The sequence below is a fragment of the Panthera tigris genome, chromosome D1, assembly GCF_018350195.1.
Source record: "Panthera tigris isolate Pti1 chromosome D1, P.tigris_Pti1_mat1.1, whole genome shotgun sequence".
Classification (NCBI taxonomy): Eukaryota; Metazoa; Chordata; class Mammalia; order Carnivora; family Felidae; genus Panthera; species Panthera tigris.
Window position 1 is genome coordinate 62,131,523 of NC_056669.1, and position 24,003 is coordinate 62,155,525.

Consider the following 24,003-nt stretch of genomic DNA (forward strand, 5'->3'; position numbering starts at 1 on the left):
GAAGCTCTACACTTCTCGTTCACTTTGCAATATTCTGGGTCATCCCTCTTTCCCTGCCTCCTTCATCTTACCCTATAGTCACCATGAATTATTTGTAAGTAATAAACTCTTTATAATCAAGTAAGTTATTTGTGCTATTAGGTGACATTCTTAGCTATTTAGAATTAAAAGAAAAATAAAATTTGGGGAAGGACTAATAGTTTAAATAAGTACCACTTATTAAATATATCCTAAGAGCTAGTCCTTTACATGCATCGGTCATGTTTGTGCTTAAAACAAGTCACATGGATAGAACTTATTAACTCAATTTTACAGAAAAAAACTGATGTAGAAAGTAAAGGAATTTGTTCAAGGATTCCCATTAGTATGGCATAGCAAGATTTCAAGGCATGTTTGAATGAATTCAAAGTCTGTATAAATCATCTATAATATTCTACTATAACAGTCAAAGGAAAAAGAGCCAGTGGGGTAAAAAAAAAAAAAAAACACAACTTCAATAAATTGAGAGTTGGTGGGCACTAAAAGGGAAAGATCTCTAACTATTATCAATTAAGCTTTTAAAATGGACTCTGGGCTTTTTGTCCATGTGCACATCTAGAAAAAGATGAAATTACTACCTTGCCTTCCAGGAATAATCCTTGAGATTATTGGCCCACACTATCTGTCACTATTTGTGGTACACAACTGCAGCAGAAATAAGGCAACTTTCTGACCAAAATTGTGAGAGGGTGGGTGTCCTACTGAATTTGAGGTATATTATCAAAAAGAGCTCCCTCTGCTTCTCCCCTGGAGAGCTCCCCCCCTCAGCCAGTAAAGTATCATTGAAAAACAGCAGCCCTGAAGATGGGGCTGACTCTGGACTGTGAATCTCATGATGTGTCATCCTACTTACTTCCTCAGACTCTCCTAAGTCCCACCAGCCATTGCCCTCTGATTTCTCAGCCTTGCATACTCCGATCAACAATGGCAAATATTGTTTTCTCCATATATATGAATAATTTTCTCTCTAGCTTCTTTGGGGACAAGAGACGTTCCTCTTTCTCAAGCAGAGCAGGTGACTACCAATTCCCTTGCCTGGGTATTACTACTCAGCAATAACTAGCTGGCAAAGTTACATGCAATCACATACATAATAAGAATCAGTTTAATAACTAACTCTCTTTTTCTCTATCTCTCACACATACACACACATAAGTGCACACTTACACAAATCCTGATTCTATTCAACAGCTAAATTCTGAAAAACTTGGAACCATACACTCCTGTGGCAGTGTTGGGAATATTAAAATGAATATCCCCCAGTTTTTGCCCCCAGGCAGCAGCATTTCTATTGGTAACAAATAGATAAATACATAAAAGAAGTCATGTTGTATTAGATGCAGCATAATTGTACAATATACTAGTGGCACAAAGTGTTAAAACAATTTCCTTTATTCATTTCAGGGATCAGGAAAGATTCATTAACAACACTTCAATTTTGATGTCACTGAAATTTGTTACTTGTTTTATCTATTCATACCTGAAGCCAGGAACAACTTAAGGACAAGGTATAATTTTCTATGTTCATTATATGTTGTAAGAAAGATGAACGTAGTTTAATTGATAAGCAAAAGGTAATTTATTGTAAGAACATTAGGGAATGGCAGAATAAACAGTCTGGAGGTGTGGGATAGGAAACTAAGGCATTCCATAAGATCAGGAATCATCAAAAACAACAACGGTCTCATAGGAGAGATAGATTGAGGGAGATTTAAAGAAAGACCATCTGATTGACCACCCTTACGTCATGTGCCTATATGAGATCCTTTAGGTAAATCCCTACATTTATATTATATCAAAAGACAGCCAATGGTATAATTCGGTCTTTCTCATTTGGACTTTGGATTCTCTAACACCATATCGCACTTTGAGAAGTACCGGGTATAGCAGTTTCCCAAAAATAAAAAAGGAGCTATTTGAAAAAAAAAATGGAAAAAAATATCAAGCAGATAAGCATACACCACTAGGTGAAAGACTATAAGTTCCTTCAAAGAACTCACATTATTACAAAAGTTAAAGGTACACATAATATTACCCACAATTAATCTCAGAACAATAACATGTATTGAGAGTTACTCAATTACCCTCTGGAAAGAGCAGAATCTCTAAAGTTTGCAATCAGCCACTCCTGCTACTACCTCCAGCACACCAGTTAAGGTTCTCTTCATTTTCTATGACCTTGATAAAGAAAAGATCATAACGAGAGTGAGATACCTACGCCTCAACAGGAATTCAATGACACTTGCTGGGAGAATGACTTCCATCAATGACACCCACTTCCATCCCCCCTTGTTTCACCTGCTAGGAATCCCAGGACTGGAAACTGTACATATCTGGATTGCTTTCCCATTCTGCATTGTGTACCTGATTGCCCTTGTGGGGAACATCACCATTCTCTTTGTGATCAAGACTGAACACAGTCTCCACCAGCCCATGTTCTACTTCCTGGCCATGTTGTCTATGATCGATCTGGGTCTGTCCACGTCCACCATCCCCAAAATGCTGGGCATCTTCTGGTTCAACCAACAAGAGATCAGCTTTGGGGGATGCCTTGCCCAGATGTTCTTTATCCACATGTTCACAGGAATGGAGACCGTTCTCCTGGTGGCCATGGCTTATGACCGCTTTGTTGCCATCTGCAACCCTCTCCAGTACACCATGATCCTCACCAATAAAACCATCAGCATCCTAGCTTCTCTTGTTGTTGGAAGAAATTTAATTCTTGTGACTCCATTCGTGTTTCTCATTCTGAGGTTGCCCTTCTGTGGGCATCACATCATCCCTCATACGTACTGTGAGCACATGGGTCTTGCCCGGTTGGCCTGTGCACCCATCAAGGTCAACATTATCTATGGGCTCATGGTGATTTCTAATATCATTGTGGATGTGATCCTGATTGCCTCCTCCTATGTGCTTATCCTTCGAGCTGTTTTCCGCCTTCCTTCTCACGATGCCCGGCTAAAGGCTCTCAATACCTGTGGTTCTCATGCCTGTGTCATGCTGTGCTTTTACACACCAGCTTTTTTTTCTTTTATGACACACCGTTTTGGCAGAAACATTCCCCGCTATATCCACATTCTTCTGGCTAATCTTTATGTGGCTGTCCCACCGGCCCTTAATCCGGTCATCTATGGAGTCAGGACCAAACACATCCGAGAGAGAGTTGTGAAGATATTTGTACAGAAATAACAGTTCTGTGTCAACATTTGGAAAATATATCCACATACCACCTACATTTTAATAATCTGAGCTCTGCTTCAAATTTCCTATTAGAGTAGATAGCAGTAGCCAGATTTTTATTTTTTATTGGAATTCATTTAGAGTTGACAGGTAACTTTGCTGTCTGCTCTACCCACCCGCCCCATGTAACTGGACGAAGGGAAAGCACTGATGGAAAAGGAAGATGTCCTGGAGGCAGCAGTGGTTTGGGAGTAGAATGGCTGGTGGGAAAAGATGAGAACACTCCCCATTTTTCCATGTGTCTTCTCTTTAGGTACGTTCAGACCCTGAAGGAACACTGATCCAACAATCTCACTTTGTAGATGAGGAAAATAAGGTATAAACCATGGCTTGGTGACAGTGTCTAAATTAGTGCATCTGTTCCACAGATTTATATTCTGTATATTAATCCTCAAGTTTTGCCTTCCTTCTCTAGAGTCATTACTCATTTTCATTTTAATGGTTCCCCTGTCTTTTTCTTACTGTCATTTTTGTTCCCTTTCTTCTTTCTAATCTAATTCTTCCCATTTCCCTCTCTTCCTCCTTCTCTCCCTCTTTTTCCTCCCCCCTCTCCCTCCTCCCTTCTCTCCTTCTCTTTTTATCTCTCTCTCTCTCTATCTCTTCTTCACTGTTCCTCCAATAAACCAATTATCTGTGAATTGAAGAATATGGGAGAATACAGTTTAGATATTAAAGATATATGACATTATTTCCTCACTTACAGCAAAGTCATTTTAGATGTGAATAATTGTATGTGTTCTATGTCTAGTTCTAACTGAATTCTACCTAAAATTTTCCTTCTTTGTTACACCATTTACCTTCATATATACAAGATTCCAGAAGAAAATTTGGAAAAGGAAATCAGCATCCTCCTATGGTTTAAGCACAAAATCAGTCTTGATAGCGAATTCAGAATAATCTCAGCATAATTTATTAATAATGCAGATTTCCAGTATGTAGTACCATTTTCCAAACTCCAGTTATAGGTGGAGAATGTAGTTTGCTATAAACTAGATGAAAGGATCACTGAACTTTAATTTGTGACTGACTAGGGCTCTTTTTAAAAAAAATCAGAAATCTTCATCATATCTTCTGTTTCAGAACCACATTCTTGTTTTGCATGATGGTAAGCAAAATACTCAAAAGCACACCAGAGTGGAATATCAGAAAATGAGGATAGATATAGGTAAGAGTACAAGCAAAGCAACAATACCTGTTGCAATTTCTGTAAATCTGGGCAATTTAGGTGAATCTGAGCAGCTCTTCGTCTGAAGTTTGATACTGGCAAAGCAAAATTCTTGGGTCCTATAGCACCTTGTGAAATACCCTTACTCCTGTGAGCATGAATAAGTTTGCTTGTTTGTTTTTTTCAGCCTCTGTCTCTTAGTCCTAAAATCTAATGGACAAAATATTTTGAAGTTGGGAAGACATTAAAATTCACCTGATCTTTCCCATTTATTTTATATTTCTCCTTTATTTACAAGTAAGAAAACCAAGGTCCAAATAAAGGCAGGAACTTGTGTGCATAAAATGTATGCATATTTAGCAGCATTTTGATTATAACAAGAGTAGATAACTCATATAAATCATATAGATCACTCATACAAATCATATAAATCCGCAAACTCTTAGCTCTTGTAAAACATTTAGGTTGAAATATTTTATGTATGTACATGAGGCTCAACCATTGGTCCCATATGGAGATATCTAGGAAAGTGGGAGAGAGAGCGAGTATCATAGGATTGGTGTTGGTGATGACAGAAAGGAGAGTACATAAAGCCTAAGTACAGGAACAAGCAGGAGAGTAACAGAGTGAAACTGGTACAGTCCTCACCAGTGTGGTCCATTAGTGGTGAGTGGTAAAGATTGGCCAACTCCCTGGTCATCCATATCTATACCACGTATAAACATACTAAAGACAGGGTTTATTCTGCAGTCCATGATATGAAGCAGTCTATGGCATGTATACAGACCGCTGGTTAAATCTATATATGATATTGGTAAAATTCAATGTAAAAGTAATAGTGTACATAATGTGGAATGGGATTCATTGTAATGCTGGTCCTGAGATGGACCATGAGCAAACTGCTTAGACCTGGTTCAGTCCCTGTCCTAGGCTCCCTTCCCAGGGTACCTCTGTGCTTTGGAATAGCTTCCTCAAAATTTTCTAAGTTTGTTTCTGGTACATGGGACTGGTTGGGGACGGCACTGCTGTCTGACAGGGTGCCCTGAGCCTAGATCCGGCTGAGCACATCAGCCCAGTCCTCAATTCTCCTCTTTAGAGAACTCTGTGACTCTTTTTCCTGTACCCACCAGCTTGGAAAATCAGCCATTTGACTGAAGAAGATTTGTGACCCATATCTATGGGGTTGTCCTGAGATCTCATGGCTAGGACCTGGGTTCAGTAGAGCGGCTTGGTGAGCAGATAAGATTTTCTGGACAGCGAAGTTTCTCTTTCATGGAATTCCAGAAGATGGAGCCATCACAATAGTGCTGACATGCTGATTGGAGGTGACTCTCACTCATCACTTACTGCAGACACAGGAGGAGTTCAGGGCTCTGATTTAACCATTGGTCCTCTTCTGAACCTTGGGCTTGAGTTATGTGTTAGAGCTGTTCACTGACTCCCACCCATCTATGTTCAAACTTAGTGCTGCCTCCTAGCTACAACACCCAAGGGTGGCAGTGGGAGCAGCATATATCCTCTATCTCACTGCCTCCTCTACCATAGCATTGGTACCCAGAATGATTATCCCAACCCTTCCATAGGCTCCACACTACCCACCAGGTGTTCCTCCAGAAATGGTTGCATTTACCACTCCAGAGTCTTTTGAGAACACTGTTCTGCAATGTCATTAGGTACTTTCAATCTATGTCCTATTTTATCTCCAATTGATATGATAACATGCTTTCTTGAGCCAATGTTAAGTAATGTCAGATGAGGTAGGGGCATTCCTTGTATGAATGGGAAGGTTCTCACTCTACCCACGTGCCTCACCTATACTCCAAGCTGGTGACACTGAGTAAAAGGGAGCAATGCAATCAGAACTGAAAAAGATCACTTTCTAGATATATAGTGATTAGGGACTAAATATTTCAGGTGGCTAAAAGATGTGTTTTTCTAAATTAATGTTATAAAATTCAAAAAAAATAAATTTAACATGAACAGAAAAAAACTATCATGCACATTTTCCTGAATGATCTGGTTAAGCCTGACATTTATGGTCATCACCAATGAAGGACAAGACAAACCTTTGAGAGATCATTAGAAGCTGCTATTCATAAGTAGTACAGTGAGTGATGCAGCATCTTAAGTAATGGTGCAATTAGTATTAAATAATTAGAATTGGAAATGCCAGAAGCAAGACAATCTATATTGTTTTGAAGAGCCATGGCATTGTAAGTAATAACAGTGTTAGTACCTTACCTTTGTGGCAGGAGAAATTAAATGGTCAGAATTGGTCTGTTTGACAGTTTAAAAAACATGAATAGAAAGTTAATGTAATGGAATAGAAAGAAGAAATTATCTGGAAACTATAAAGGATCTCCATGTGCAGTGATTGAACAACCAAGAATATATATATTTTCTACCCATTATCCTAAATCTTCATCAATAAATTATTATATATCACATATGTACATGAATTTTATAATAAATTTATAGTCAAATTGTTAATATATTCAGGAGACTTACAAAAATATTTGTCCAGGCACTGCACACAGTGTAGGGCAAGTCCTGCACACATTTTTATATCTAGTCTTGGTTTGCCCAATTTCTAACTTCCTTTTGCACTCTTGTGATGGGTGTCAAAATAATAATGCGCTGGACCTGGAGCATGATCCCAATGTCTTGGGAATAATCTGTATGCAGTTTGACTATTGGTTTGTGGATGAAACTATATGTATGTGTATGAATGTACATATGCTTATGTTTGTGTTAAATGTGGCATAAATTTACTAGTGTCTGTGATTATTAAATGCATTTCCACATAGGCTTAATATTAAATATGACATAAGAAGAGAAAAATATACAAAAAATAAAAATAATTGAGGAAATGATGAAAAAATACAATAACTTCCATGTTTAATGATATTTTATCAGATTAAATGTTTCAAGACAAAGCTGTTTTCTATAAACCTCCTCTGCCCTCCCAGTCACTCCTTCTTCTTGGGAATCCTTTATGCAACACCCAGTAGTTTACAGAATATAGAAGCCAGTCTAGCTCATTGAATATCAGTACTGTTTATCTTCAATACTGTTATCCACCAAGACCTTAGAAGCAGACATAACTCAATCTCACATAAAGAAGTAAACGTTCATGAAATTTAAACCAGATACAATATCTTCTCAAATCTGTTTCAAAATTGACCTACTAAGTGGTTTTTCAATCCATAGATCATGATAATTTAGTCAGAGCCTTGATATTATCCTGCTTCAAAACAAAACAAAACAAAACCAAAAACACAAAAAAACACAAAAAAGCTCAACCAATCAAACAAACAAAAAAACCTTGTAAAAATTCCAGATGCCTGCAGACCCTTCCATTTTCCACAAGCCAAGTTTTAAGAAAATTTCCAACAGTTTTCCCAAGTGGTTTCATGATTTTTACACCTGTACCAACAAATATGAGGGTTCCAAGCACTACATTCTCACCATTTGGTCTTTTTGGTCTTTTGAATTTTAGCTACTCTAGTGAGCGAAAATCAGTATATCATTATAGCTTCAATTTCCATTTTTCCCATGGCAAATAATGTTGTTCATATGTTAGCAGAAACCATTTTTTCAATCTTTTGTGAAATGTGTTAGTCTTTTCCAAGAACTACAAAATAAACTACTTTGAGAAATATTTCAGTGTAGTTCAAAAGTCTTTTAGAAATTGGTGTTCAAATGAAAAATTGCTTATGTTAAAAGTAAAATAAGACCAGTAAAATTATATTTAGCATATGTAATATGAAATATCATATATTACGTATGATATATTATATAAAATAAAATTAAGTTTAAATAGAGGAATCTTCAGGAGAAGATAGGGCTGCCTGTTGGCTATATTAATCAGAGTTTTGGAAAAAGCGGTTGGCAAACACAAGCCGGGCCCCTTATATTACAACAAACTATTGGCACAAGGAATGATAAGGATAGTGCAGGTGAGGATATGTACAACTTCTTGGCCTGAAGACAAGAAGTTGTTCTTGGAACTCAGAGACTCAGAGAGCATTATGAAAAAGGCTGCCTGATAGGAGCTGAGATTTGTTTTGAAGGACTCACCCAACCCATGATGACCTTCATGTCACCTGCAAGGAGAGAGCAGGTTGAAACCAGAATATCCTGACTTTACTTCTGTCCTATCCTCTGATGGCACTTTCTATTTTTTGAACCCAACCAGATGCCAAAGGACAAGGGAGGATATGGATGCGGTGCATACTTGTGAGTACTCTAGGATACAGAATATGGAGTGCTCCTGGAGCAGCAAAGAGAAGATATCCAGCACATTGGCCCACATAAATGAAAAGCTGGAGGAAAATTCTGAACAAAATCTTCAAAGCCTGCATTCATATATATTTCCCTTTCAATTACTACTCTATATTCGTTTTTCAGGATTATATGTGTGTTATCAGATATTGTCTCTTTCTACTTCTTTTCAAATTTTTATTTAAAATATAGTGCATATACAGTGCACTACTGGTTTCAGAAATAGAATTCAGTGATTCATCATTTACATACAACACCCGGTGTTCATCATAACAAGTGTCCTCCCAAATACCCGTCACATCACCCATCTAGACACCCCCACCCACCTCCCTCCATCAACCCTCAGTTTGTCCTCCATCATTAAGAGTCTCTCGTGGTTTGTTTCCCCTCTCTTTTTCCCCCCTACCCTATGTTCATCTGTTTTGTTTCTTAAATTCCATATATGAGTGAAATCATAAGGTATTTTTCTTTTTCTGACTTATTTCACATAATACATCTAGCTCCATTCACATCGTTGCAAATAGCAAGATTTCATTCTTTTGATCACTGAGTAATATTCCATTGTGTGTGTATATACAGAATAGAATACTGTGATTGATGTGTGTGTGTGTATATACCACATCTTCTTTATCCATTTATCAGTTGATAGACATTTGGGCTCTTTCCATAATTTGGCTACTGTTGATAGTGGTGCTATAAACAACAGGGTGCATGTGCCCCTTCAAATCAGCACTTTTATATCTTTTGGATAAATACCTAGTAGTGTAATTGCTGGGTCCTAGGGTAGTTCTATTTTTAACTTTCTGAGGAAACTTCATACTGTTTTACAGAGTGGCTGCCCCAGTTTGCATTCCCACCAACAGTGCAAAAGTGTTCCCCTTTCTCCATATCCTTGCCAACATCTTGTTTCCTGAGTTGTTACTGTTAGCCATTCTGACAGGTGTGAGGTGGTGTCTCATTGTGGTTTTGATTTGTATTTTCCTGATGATGAGTGATTTTGAGCATCTTTTCATATGTCTGTTAGCCATCTGAATGCCTTTTATTTCTTTTTGTTGTCTGATTGTTGAGGCTAAGACTTCTATGCTAAATAGTAATGGTGAGAGTGGACATCCCTGTCTTGTTCCTGGCCATATAGTAAAGGCTCTTAGTTTTTCCTCATTGAGGATGGCATTAGCTGTGAGTCTTTCATATATGGCCTTTACAATGTTGAGGTATGTTCCATCTACCCCTACTTTGTTGAGGGTTTTTATCAAGAATGGATGCTATATTTCATCAAATGCTTTTTTCGCATCTATTTACAAGACCATATGGTACTTATCCTTTCTTTTATTAATGTGGTGTATCACTTTGATTGGTTTGTGAATATTGACTCATCCCCGAAGCCCAGGAATAAATTCCACTTGATCATGGTGAATAATTCTTTTAATATACTGTTGAATTTGATTTGCTGATACTCTCTCTTATTGTTCTCAGGGTTCCCTTAGCAGAGATTTAAATTTCCTTTTATGCTTTTAACAAGACCAAGAGTTATGCAAAATAATGCTGATTTAAAAAAAAAATCATGTGGCCTAATACACTTTGAAATCAAATATGGTATGTTTACCTTAAGGGTTAAAATTTAAAAAAAAAAAAAAAGAAGGAATGAAATAATCATGTAATTGCCACCCATGTTCTATGTTTGTGTTCCTAGGTATTCCCACATAATTTCAGTACCACAGTGAAATTTAAAATGTAGGTAGGAGGCATTAAGTCTCTGACTGGCTAGTGAGCCGGGACCTGTTTGAGAACAGTATTTGATGGAGGATGCAGATTGCTTATCATCTGTAACTAGAAGGTATTTCTGACCAGGAAACATAGAGCTCTACCTCAAGGATATGGAAATTTTCCATCCCATACTCCAGGCCCAGGGACACGGCCCATTGTGAGAGGCCCTTCTCAGGGGACTAGGCTCTTATATAACTCCTTGGCCCTAGCTATTGAGACTCAGTCACACGCAGCTTGCAGTCTGTGACATCCAGACTGCAATGACTTCTCAGATGCTGGGCAGAGGTAGGTGAGTCAGCTCCTGTATATGCTGGAAGAGGGTTCACAATGGCAGTAACAAAAGTGTTCGTGTGATGAGGGAGGTCTGCTGGCTCAGCCAGAGTCTTTGTAGCTGGGGCCATCTCCAAGTGGTGCAGCAAGAGAGAGAAGTTGTGGTGAGAACAACATGGATTCTTAGCTACACATCAGTCATTCCCACAGAATGACACTGCAAAACACTCACAGTGCTAAATAATAAACTGGTATCAACAAACCCAGGATCCCTATATGTATATACAAACATATAACAAAGAATGTCATATTCAAACATGAAGGAAAATATCAATGGTAACTCTCATTAGCTGGCCCAAATGAAATCTTTCCTTCCCTGCATCCTTCTATATTGTCATCTCAGAAGCGAATCTCTTACACTGGGCACAGCTATCCTAGTGAGAGAAGGCTACAGCATATCTAAGAAAGGGTAACAGATAGGTTGAAATATGGAAAGCCTGGGAACCTGCTACAGAGGTTATTTAATTCTGCTGCAAAGAATGGAAGCCAGTCTAGTAGAAGTCCAATAGTTTACCAGAAATTTGAATGTCTGAAAGGAAAGAGAGAGGTTCAGAAAAGGAGAAGAGAGAGCCCCAGAGAGTTATGTGAATATAAACTTAGGAAATATACATGGAAGTGCTTATTACACAGAAAAAAATCAGTAAATGGGGAAGATGACTATGTAAGTAATCATAATGGTTACAATAGAGGCAATGATCTAAACAGACAATAATTTTTGCCAGTTATGAAAATCTTATTGACTGAGGACATTGCGAACCTATAGTATATTTAGAATACCAAAGCACCTTTTGGGAAGTTTCCCTATAAAGACTGGTAAATAATGGAAGGATAACTATGACAGTAGAAAGCAAAATACTGGAATTAGTCGAATTTAAGATCAATGAAATTGGAGACTTCAAATGCATCCCTGCTGCATGCCTACATTTGGAATAATACTTGGCAAATAGTAAGTACTCTATAAATATTCATCAAATGAATTAAAAGATTGATAACTGAGAACTTCTATAATAGATTAAGGCAGAGGGTGGTAGTAGTGGTAAGTTTGCAGATGATAATAAGTACAGAAGGTGAAAAAGTTATTGGGAGAAGTTATTAGAACATGTAACAATCTATAAGATTTTAGAGCCTTGATACATGAGCTTAATCTTTTACTGCAAGAATAATATAACAAACCCAACCAAGTGAGATAACCTCCACTCCCCTGCTCACCCTAAGTTCCACCATGAGAAGTGAGCAGAGGACATCTCAAACTGTTTATGAGCCCTCAATCCCTCTCCCCTGGTTCTGCACAGAGTCCCTTGCTCCTTTCTCTTAGGATGTGAATCACTGCTTCTCAATCACATTTTATTAACAGGATTATATCGATTAGATATATGTTTTTCAAAAGAAAAAAACATTGAGGGCCATTGGTGAAGAGGGATAAATTATAGAAAAAGTTAAGATAAAATATTATGGAAGTCTTAATTTACTCAATTATTGTAAACAGGAAGAAAAGTTAAATTTGACAGCTATTTCTGAAGACTAACCCTATTAAATTGTTATAAAGTTGGCCTACTGCAATCCTTCTCCATCACTAATAGCATGGTACAGGATAACATCATCTCCAACCTGGATGTTTGTGATAAGTTTCTAACTGATCTGATTACAAATGCACTTCTTGCCCTGAATACATTTTGACAGTGAACCAGAGTGATTTTTTTGAAATGTAAATTGCATCATGTTACACTGTACCTTATAATCTTACAGTGTCTTCTCATCGCTTCTAGTATGAAGAGAAAATTCCTTAAAATTAACCATAAGTACCTACACAATCCCATCCCTCAGTTTTTGCATTTCCTGTTCCCATTAACTAGAAGCATTCTTCTCCACTCATTCCTCTCTTCCACTTACTGTTACTGGACTCTTATCTTTCAGCTATCAATTTAGTTAACACTTCTTCAGGAAAGCATTCCCCATGAACTCTGGTCAGGTTAAATGAGCTTTAGTATACAGTGACTCTTCTTTGTAGCCCAGTTGTTACTTTACACTATTTAAATGTATTTGGTTAAGGTTGGTCTCTCTCACTAGACTAAATGATCCTGAGAAGAGGGCCTGGATTTGATTGAATTTGCCCACACAGTACTTTAAACACTAAGACTAGGCACGTAGTGGTTGCCAAATTACAGTTAACTGTGTTTAAATGGAGAATTTCCAGGATTTAATGCCTGTTTGGATGTGAAGCATGAAGGAATATAGAGAAGAGAAAAGTATAGATGATGTCTCCAAGATTTCTTGCCTGGGATACTGTGTATATAACACCATCAACTAAAATTGAGGAAAATGGAGAAATGGTTTCAGAGTAAAGATGACCAACCTACTACAGAACTTGGTGGATAAGATGTGCCTTAGTTATAATCGAGGCAGACATTCTGTAAAAGTATTTGGAGATGTATAGTGAACTGTGAAAGAAATATTCTAGAAATGTATTTTGAGAAGCACCAGAGAAAAAATGTAGTGCTTACAGTTAGGAAAGTGAATGGAATCATTCTTAGGAGGCACCTGGGTGAGTAGAGACTGCAGACAAGGACAGAACACTACTTAAAAGAAAGATAAAGGAAGACAAGAGTAAGAACATTTCAAAAAGTATTCTGAGAGTTAGATGAAAAACACAAAGAAGTGTTTTAAAAGCCAAGAGAGATTTCTTGAAGAAGATTTCATGGAGATGAGGACATTAATAGATGACGAATTTACCGTTCCCTGGTTGTAGGCATGCCACAGCCAGTTATCTTTAGTTATTTCTAGTCTCCAGGTAACAGGAAAGCTGAAGTTATAATGACTGTGTGAGATTCAGTCTCAAGCCCAGAAAAAAAACAAAATCAGAGCATGTATTCTCAAGTGACAGTTACTTAGAGTGAACTGAGATCTATAAGCTTTTCTGTAGTACACTAAAGTGTGTGTGTGTGTGTGTGTGTGTGTGTGTGCATGTGCCTGCATTGGAAGTGGGGATTATGTCTGATGCATCTCAGAAAGGTTGTTTTATTGAACTAGGAATAAACATGAATTTTATTCAAAGCCACAGAGCATAGAAAATTAATGTTTTGCCCCAACCATAGAGTTACAGAGAATATTTGCAAGTAGAGAAAGAAGACAGAGTGAGATGTGAGGTTTAAATGAAGAAAAATAAGTAAGGAAAGAATGTTTCCCAAGACTAAAGGATAAGATAAGGCCAAGGGAGAACAGAGACACAATGCCATATGTAGCATGTACTATGGTATCTCTCCCAAATCTGTTTTTTAGGACCTACCCATCTATCCCTCGGCTGCTGGGGATATCAGATTCTGAGACCTCACATCTGCACTCCGCCCTGGAAGGAACTACCTCATCCAAAGTTGTGCCCCATCACACAGGGTGGCCCATGGTCAATGACTAGATACCACGGGAATACAAATAACTGGCTTCCTTGCCTCATTGTGGGATAATTTAGAAGGGCTATTCCAGCTCCAAAGCTTCCCATTTTATCATGGGAGGTGTCAGATGCAACCTCACAAAAGGTCGGTTTCTCCTTTGAACAGATCCTACCTTATTGACTTTTTCACCAGTATGTTTCCCCAGAAAACTCAAATTTCCTTCTGCACACCATTCTATATCCCAGTTCTGTTCCTATGGAATTTAATCTAAGACACTGTATATAACAGGAAAGATTGTTATTTCTACTCTATTTTCATTTGTTAATTATTGCTTGCCACTAATTAATGACCACAGCCTGTCACTGTATAAAGTATCCTGATATCATGGAGATAAATCTGACACTGGCTTGGATGCCAAGGAAATTATACCCTAGTGTTAGATGTCTACCAGTTTCTCAAGCTGGAATGAGCATCAGAATCACCTGCTGGGTTTATTAGCAGATTATTGGACCTCACCCCCGAGTTACTGGTTTAGTGGATTTGGAATATTGTCTAAGAATTTTCATTTACAAAAAATTACCACATGATGCTGATACTCCTGGACTAGGGACACATTTTGAGGACCAGTGATAACTAACATAACAGAGAAATAGACTTCTGGAAAAAAATAACAAAAAGCATAAGTAATCCTGAAATAAGTCAATTAGGAAAGGCACTGTGAATGGTATATCATTAAATCTGGGTCAAGAACTATTTTGTTGATTGGAGCTTGTAGAGAAGATTTCCTCATTGGAAGAAATAAGAAGACATGAAGAAGAAAGTATTCAGAAAGTATGAAGTTCAATTTAACCGAAGTGTAGAGGTAAGACTATATAGGTGGGTCATAATTAGTGTTTAAGAGTCTTTGGTGCCATTTTATAAAGTATTGACTTTTTTTCACATAAGGCACTATTGCTGGTTTTATTCCTGTATGCCAGAGTTGGCAAACTTTCTTTATAAAGGGAGAAAGAATACATATTTTTAGCTTTGCTGGCCAGTTCTTGAGCATAACTGCTCAGCTCTGCCACTGTAAGGTGGAAACAGCCATAGAAAACATACAAATTAACAAGAATGTTTGTGTTCCAAAATATCTCTATTTACAAATGCAGATGGTGGGCCAGATTTGGCTCATAGCTCAGAGAATGGAGATTTCATTTGCTTATGATAATGAATCTGATAAAAATAAAATTTTACTTTTATTGGCACATTCACTAAAAAGGAGAAGCTAACTTACACTTTGAGTCTGGAAATGATTTTTTTCACTCACAGGAGAATCTACACAATTTTTCAGTTGTTCAGCTTAATTATGACAAGAGCATTTAAGTCATTGTGAGACAATTGGTTATGTGACAATGTTAGTGAATACATACAAGAAGTTTAAAACTTCAAGTGAACAATATAACTCTTCAGAGCTAACATTTTAGAAAAAGTAATTCCTGTAACAAACACATGATCTTAAGGTTAGAAATAACAGCCATCAAGTTGGAAGCTGCATATCACAGAAGAACCTGTGTTTACAGTCACAGGAACCGGTGAATATATAAAATAAACTTGAACACAAACTTTGTTCCTTTTGCTAATTCTTTCCCATTGAATTCTTATTTCCACCAAATTTAGGTATTCCATATTCTGTCCTATTTCACTGACAGATTAAATCATTTAGCCCTGAAGTTTAAGTTTTGTGCCAATGAAATGTCTATAGTTTCCTAGTTAATACTATTGTGATTTATTACAACCTCTATTTTTCTTTTATCTTTCAAAATGGCCATGGACGAATTAAGTATTTTAAATGTTTTTTTAATGTTTATTTATTTTTGAGAGACAGAGAGAGACAGAGAGAGACAGAGCACAACTAGCGGAGTGGCAGAGAGATAGGGAGACACAGAATCCAAAGCAGGTTTCAGGCTCTGAGCTGTCAGCACAGAGCCTAACGCAGTGCTCAAACTCTGAATGGCAAGATTATGACCTGAGCAGAAGTGAGACAGACGCCCAACCGACCAAGCCACCCAGGAGCCCCAGGAATTAAGTATTTTAAACTAGTAATAATTATATCCCACAAGTAGGGGTGTGATTATCATATTGGTATTTATCATCGGTCCCTCTAGAAGCAGTAGATGGGAGGAAACACAAAAGCTGAAAAACCAAGTAAGACAATTTGGTAATAGATCAGTTTCACAATGTTGGTCAGCCAAGGTATATTGGCGAAAATAAAAATAGAAAAATAGGAAAAAAATGAAGATAAAAACATAAATAGTATAAATTTCAAAAACAGAGCCAACAGTGCTTAATAATTAATTAGAAGAAATAATTAGGATGAATAAATTATTCATAGTTTTCAACTATTTGTTACTGAAAAGATACTACACATTAATAGAAATAAGTACATTGCATGAGAAATAATAGGGAATTCATGGCAGGAAGTGGCAAGTGGAATGGAAAGAGGTGGTCTCAGGAAATATTTCTCCTTCTTCTCCTCAGTGCTGACATTTACATAGAATCTCTATGCAGGGCAGAGTAGCAGCATCACGTGTCTACAACTTTGAATTCTCAGACCAGCCCACATGATCCGTGTTGTCACTCTCAATTTCCAATTTTTACAATTTGATGATTAATAGAAGCAATTATTAATTTGGATATAGTTTTTAATCCTTTTGCCTGAGCTCCATTTACCCTCTCTTTAAATGGGGACAATAGTGGTACTGATCTCAGACCTGTTTTAACCTTTATGCATAATAATACTTGCAAAGTACTGAGCAAGTACTTGGTGCATAATGTAGAGCTAGACTTTTTTCATCATAACACAACCTGAGTTATTTTTCTTCTTATTAGAAAGGAAAATGAAAAGAATTCTCTGACATATTAAAGGGTGCATAGAAAGGTGAATCTAGTTAAATGTAATGGGGGGGTGGAAGGTGTGGATATTGATTTTCATGGGATCAGACCCAATTAGAAGGAAAAAACTGGGGGCACCTAGGTGGCTCAGTTGGTTAATCGCCCAACTTCGGCTCAGGTCATGATCTGGCAGTTCATGAGTTTGAGCCCTGTGTTGGGCTCTGTGCTGACAGCTGAGAGTCTGGAACCTGCTTCAGATTCTGTCTCCCTCTCTCTCTGCCCCTCCCCGACTCATGTGTGTGTGTCTCTCTCTCTCCCTCTCTCAAAAATAAAATAAAAACATTTTTTAAAAAAGTAGGAAAAGACTGGACCAACACAATCCAGAGAGTGAACACCTCATAACGTATTTTCCCTCCTCCAGTAGGATTATAGCACATCTTTGAAAGCAACTCCACAGTACATTATTTTTAAAAATTAGACACAGTATGAACAAATCCCAATCTAAATGAGATATCATTGTACCTTCAAAGAAGTTTTTGAGGCCTCTGTTAAAGCCACGTCATGAGAATTTCTGTAAAATTGGTACCACCATATCAGAACTCATTGCACTCTCAAAGGAACATCAAGGCAAAACATATGGCACTGCCTTAGATGTAGCACTGCCCACACTCAACAAGCCCAGTCACTGTAGGTATTTCACCCATGCCCCAGAGCACCCCACAGAACACACCCTGTAACAGAACAGTTTCTAATGGTTGGGCACATCCAAGAATCCCACAGCTCCACCATGTTACAGGTTACATCCATGGCACAGGGCCAGTTACAACACAGACTCAACCACAAGGCACACCAGATAGAGTCCACTGTTAGAGTAAATAAGCCTGATGCCAGCTTCAATAAATTAGCTTTCATCACTATATAAGGGAAACTAGCTAAAGCACTAATATAACTTAACCTGTTCCCAAATGCAGGCAAGTATCTGGCCTTGGTACTGCTCTAACTGTAAAAAAAGATAGACATATTGTCACTATCCAGGCAGCATGAAGGATTACCCATTAATACAGTGCATCATGAAGAAGGCAGAAAAGAAGATCAAAAATCACAAAAGGCTCTTCAAAATATCTGGGAACAACCAGTGTTAAACTGTTTAGGAATGAGAATGTGATTTAACCTATTGAATGATAAGACTTTGTAGTTCTAGGAGGGGTATTACTTTGCTTGAATCACATAATAGTCTCCCAATGTGTCTAAATTTCTTAATCCATTCCTTAGCTCAGATCTAAGCACCAGCTACACAGTCCCTCTATTTTGCAAGTATCATTCCCCTGAACCATCCATCTCATTCCCAGTCCTGTGACACTACACATACACACACACACACACACACACACACACACACACACACACACAACATCTTGTTTATGCTTTACATCCTTGTTTATGATTAACAGACAAAACTGATAATAAATATTTGCATATGCAGATTCTTCCTTACACATGGAAGGGAAGAAACATGCAGGACTGCTGTATTTGGAAATTTTTTACATGGTTTTCTATGTAGATGAGGCAAATACTTTGAAGTAAGAGTGCCTTTTTAACTGTGCCTCACATTGCCTCTTTAGGCCTCCTCTGCTGTATTATGGAATTAAAGAATGGATTTTCTGTTTCTCCAGAAAGTAGGCAACATGCTATGAAAGAGGTTAGGGTGTCTCCCTGGAAGCGAGAAAACTCCTGCAAGAAATGAGTCTATAACCAACTCCCACCAATATGCTGCATTCCAACAATACACAGTTTCACCCCTCTTCCTTCCTTCTGGTGGGGATTCCAGGACTAGAAGATGTGCACATCTGGATTGGCTTCCCCTTCTTTGCAGTGTATCTGACAGCCCTCCTAGGGAACATTACTATCCTGTTTGTGATCCAGACTGAACACAGCCTCCACCAACCCATGTTTTACTTCCTGGCCATGTTGGCCTGCACTGATCTTGGCCTGTCTACAGCCACCATCCCCAAGATGCTAGGAATTTTCTGGTTCAATCTCAGGGAGATTGGGTTTGGTGCTTGCATCACACAGATGTATACTATCCATATATGTACTGGCCTGGAGTCTGTGGTGCTGACAGTCATGGCCATAGATAGATACATTGCCATCTGTAACCCCCTGAGATATAGTATGATCCTCACCAATAAGGTGATAGCTATCCTGAGCATAGTCATCATAGTCAGGACTTTGGTGTTTGTGACTCCATTCATATTTCTCATCCTAAGATTGCCTTTCTGTGGTGTCCGGGTTATTCTTCACACCTACTGTGAACACATGGGTTTGGCAAAGTTGGCTTGTGTCAATATTAGGATCAATGTTGTCTATGGCTTGATTGCTTTCTCAGTGGGATACATCGACCTTTCTGTGATTGGATTCTCCTACGTTCAAATCCTCCGAGCAGTCTTCCATCTACCTTCCTGGGATGCCAGGCTCAAGGCACTTGGCACATGTGGCTCCCATGTCTGTGTCATGGTAGCTTTCTACCTACCAGCCCTCTTCTCCTTCATGACACATCGCTTTGGCCACAACATCCCTCATTACATACACATTCTTCTGGCCAATCTGTACGTGGTTGTTCCCCCCGCTCTTAACCCTGTTATCTATGGGGTCAGGACAAAACAGATAAGAGAGCATGTACTAAGGATGCTTAACCCTAAAGGCTATTGACATTTAGCCCTATAAGGATTTTTTATGACGGGTTAGGGAAATAATAATAAGATCAAAGCAGAAGTAAACATTGGGAATATTTTTGTAAAACTCCAGCACTCCCACACAGGACAATCACTATATATTTCCCCCATTTCTCCCAATTTGCAAAGCCACTGGAAGGAATATCTCAGAGATTCTAAAACTATCTCTTTACTTTGCCACAAGAAAAATACAAACAAAACAAAACCACTCACATTTAAACCCCACAGATATTACAAAATTCCTAAAGAGAGAATAAGATTTGCAAAAAGGTATGGCCCCAGTAACTGCCTTGAATAATTTCCTTCCACATTGAACTTCTCTTCATTCACATGTCAGAAGGTGAAGCTCATGTCTTAAAATGATGTGGGATTTCATCAATATCAAGTAGGATATAGTTGCAAAAGAAATTAACTTAGAGTCATAAGAGCCAGGTTTAAATTCAGGCTCTGCCCTTGACTGAAAGATTTACCTGAGAATCTCACTTAAAGCTCTTTGAACTTCAGTATACATGCCAATAAAATGCTATAAAGCAATATTAATCTGGCACTGTGAACTCAAAAAAATGTTGAAAAAATCTTTGAAGTTTGTAAAACATGAAAAGATTTGGAAATAGTAAAAAAATGTATTTGTAGTGTGGTTGTTACTTCTAGCATATGTAGATTTAGCTTACTAAACCCAATTCTAGTATATAGTCACTGGTATGAGGTGAGGGGTCCATTCTGGGTTACCTCAGTGCTTGGGGCTCTTAATGACCCTCATCCCTTACCTTGGTCAGAGGGTCTGTCTGTCAGGAGACTAGAAAGCCCAAAGAACTATGAGGGCCCTATCTAGAACCCTCTTACCTTGTTGTTAAGAATGCAAACTGGTGCAGCCACTCTGGGAAACAGTATGGAGGTTCCTCAGAAAGTTAAAAATAACACTATCCTACAACCCAGCCAATTGAACTACTAGGCATTTACCCGAAGGATACAAAAATACTGATTTAAAGGGGCACATGCACCCCGATGTTTATAGCAGCATTATCAACAATAACCAAATTATGGAAAGAGCCCAAATGTCCATCAACTGATGAGTGGATAAAGAAGAGATGGTATATATATACCATGGAATATTACTCAACCATCAAAATGAATGAAATTTTGCCATTTGCAACAACATGGATGGAGCTAGAGAGTATTATGCTAAGCAAAATAAGTCAGTCAGAGAAAGACAGATACCATATGATTTCACTCATATGTGAAATTTAAGAAAAAAAAACAGATGAACATATGGGAAGGGAAGGAAAAATAAAATAAGATAAAAACAGAGAGGGTGGCAAACCATAAGAGACTCTTAGCTATAGAGAACAAACTGAGGATTGATGGAGGAGAGGTGGATGGGGGATGGGTTAGATGAGTGATGGGCATTAAGCAGGGCACTTTGGTGTGATGAGCACTGGGTGTTATATGTAAGTGATGAATCACTAAATTCTACTCCTGAAACCAATGCTACACTATATGTTAACTACAGAATTTAAATAAAAATTTGAAAAAAATAAATAAAATAAAGCCATTTTGATAAATTGGAAAAAAAAAGAAGAAGGCCCTATCTAGATTTGAGGCCTCAGGGAAACCCTGTTGCCCACAGTTCTTATTAGGGTAAGCTTTAGGACAAACTGTAATACAGTGGCTATTGACTTAATATAAAGTCATTCTTATTAGAGCATGTGAGCTAGGTAAGGCAATTGATTTCTTTGGGTATTCTGGGAGCTCCAAAAATATGAAGCTGGCTTCTGTTTGGAAATGAGACTCTGGCTGAAATTCAAGGTAGGGGGAACAAGAAATATGCAGAGAACTGGGATAAGGTGATGATAATGTAACTTAGAGAGGAAAAGAATGGAAAAAAAATGATATTTTGTGTCAAATATACTCAAATACATAAATAAATGGAAAAAGCGATCAGGAGATCATTTTCTAAATAGAAAGCATGAAATTGACACAAATAAGATTTAGAAAATTGACAGATCAAAATGGTGGTGAAAATGACATAAAAGGCATCACAGATTTTCTCCCAAGTAAGATGCCAAAACACAATAGCTTTTCATATTTCTTATGTTATACTAACTGCTTTGCAATACTAAATAAATTTGCAAAGCTTTTAAGATCATTTTAGAAAGTTAACATTATCATGATGGTAAAGTCAGAAAATAGAGAAGAAAGAAAATATAGAAGAAAAAATTCAGAATAAAGAAAACTACAGATCAACCACACATACAAATGCAGGTTAAAAAAAGTGTAAATAAACTTGAAAAATAAACTTGGTTATATATTTTTAAAATGAAATAATGGATATTATTAGAAGAGTACATACATACTGAGTGTCAAGTGTTTTATTTTCATTACCTCATTCATTTTTAATAATCCTAAAAGACAGACACTAGTATTAATATCAGTTTGTGTAAGTGAAAATTAAGACTTCAAAATGATAAATTTTGTCAGTAATTTCATGTATCTACTAAGTGTAATCTCTCTAGGTTCTAAACCTGTATCATCAACTACCCATATGGGACAATTATAGACAAGAACAATTGTTCAATACTAGAAAATATACAAATTAAATCCACTATCTCGATAAATTAATGCATAAATATTATATAGTAAACTCCATAAATTTTGAGGCTAGTCAAAAAGTTAAAAATATTAACTCTTTTTAAAAAGGGGAATAACAAAAGTAAAAAGGCAGTCTATTAATGTGGAAGAAAAATTCTTCCTCTTTAAGTATATAATTCCTATTAAAATCAGAAACTAGTATAGGTTTCTCTAATAAGCTTTTTGAAATTATTTACTAAAACATTGTTTATATATCAACTTGATACAATGAAACTCAACTAGGAAATTAAAGAAACATGTTTTGTGTTGTTTTAACAATTTATTAAGTTTATTTATTTATTTTGAGAGAGAGAGACAGAGAGACAGAGAGGGCAGGGGATGGGGCAGAGAGAGAGAGAGGGAGAGAAAGAATCCCAAGCAGATTCCACACTGTCAGCACAGAGCTGGATGCAAGGCTCCATCCCATGAACCATGAGATCATGACCTGAGCCAAAATCAAGAGTCAGACACTTGACCGACTGAGCCACCCAGGCTCCCCAAGAAACTTGTTTTTTGAGAAAATTAAAACTCATCATTTTTTGTAGGTAATACAGTTTCCTTCAATTTTGACAGAATGATCTGAAAAAAAATTGTTAGTAACAAAGTCTTCAGTGTTACCAACTAAAAAGTATATAAAAACCCAGATATATCCAATGAAAAACAGTTACACATAATACCCAAGGTTCACATCAGGGTAACAACCACAAGCATAAATGTACATACTGTTGGAGGAAGTCATCAATAGGATGTTGCCACTAGTTGATCCATGAGCTAGACCTGGGCAATCAGAGGCTTCCCATCCCCTTCCTTGTCCATGGAATGTATCTTCCACTTATCTTCCCCACTCTCCTGCTCCAAGGACATAACCTTGAGATAGTAATGTATCGTTGAGACCATCTGGATGGAATATGTGACTGAGCCCAGTAAGGTCTCTGTATAAACTTTTAAGATTCTGGCAGGTGGGTACAGAGAGGTAATCTTACAGGCACTCAAGATAAGCCCTGAATGTAAGTTGCCTTGCTTATTAAATCTGCCACCTATTGATCTGGATTGGTCTGCCTCTTTATTTAGTCTCTCTTTGCTCTCTATGTGTGGGGACCAGTTTCAGATTTCACCTGGGGAACTCCCAAGGTTGCAAACCTAGACACACACACGCATATACACACACACACGCGCACACATACATATGTAGATATAGAAGTAGAGGTAGAGGTAGAGGTAGGTGTATATCTATGTTCTCATTGACCCTAGGAAAATGATGGCTGCTTTATTGTGACTCTTACCATACATACTCCCAAAAAAACATAACATCAGAAAGAGCATGAATAAAATCACAATGGCCCATTCCTTCAACATTAATAGAAGACATAGGATGGCATGATTTCAAATCAATTTAAGAAGAGAAAAAGAGTTATGGCTACAGATCCCACAGCTGCCACTGATGTTAGCTTCAGAGTATGGGTGGAGGGGAAATTAAAAGGCTATTTAGAAAGGAAGTGAGGGTGTGAAAGACATATACATGGCATAAATAAGAAATAAAGGGGGAAAAAAGCTCCACTAAATC

At 37.6% G+C, this 24,003-nt stretch overlaps 2 protein-coding genes across 2 annotated transcripts; both read left to right on the forward strand.

Annotated features, from left to right (window-relative positions):
• Window positions 1-2,274: 2,274 nt before the first annotated feature.
• Window positions 2,275-3,228, forward strand: LOC122231178 (olfactory receptor 52E4-like). The gene has a single exon (XM_042958486.1). It carries the CDS (start codon window positions 2,275-2,277, stop codon window positions 3,226-3,228), a length of 954 nt encoding a protein of 317 aa, XP_042814420.1.
• Window positions 3,229-18,846: 15,618 nt separating this feature from the next.
• Window positions 18,847-19,788, forward strand: LOC122231260 (olfactory receptor 52E5). The gene has a single exon (XM_042958794.1). The coding sequence runs from the start codon at window positions 18,847-18,849 to the stop codon at window positions 19,786-19,788; it is 942 nt and encodes a 313-aa protein (XP_042814728.1).
• Window positions 19,789-24,003: the final 4,215 nt, after the last annotated feature.

What these genes read in the sequence shown, in the direction of transcription:
- LOC122231178 (XM_042958486.1), top strand. Translation starts at nt 2,275, where the DNA reads ATGACACTTGCTGGGAGAATGACTTCCATCAATGACACCCACTTCCAT.
- LOC122231260 (XM_042958794.1), top strand. Translation starts at nt 18,847, where the DNA reads ATGCTGCATTCCAACAATACACAGTTTCACCCCTCTTCCTTCCTTCTG.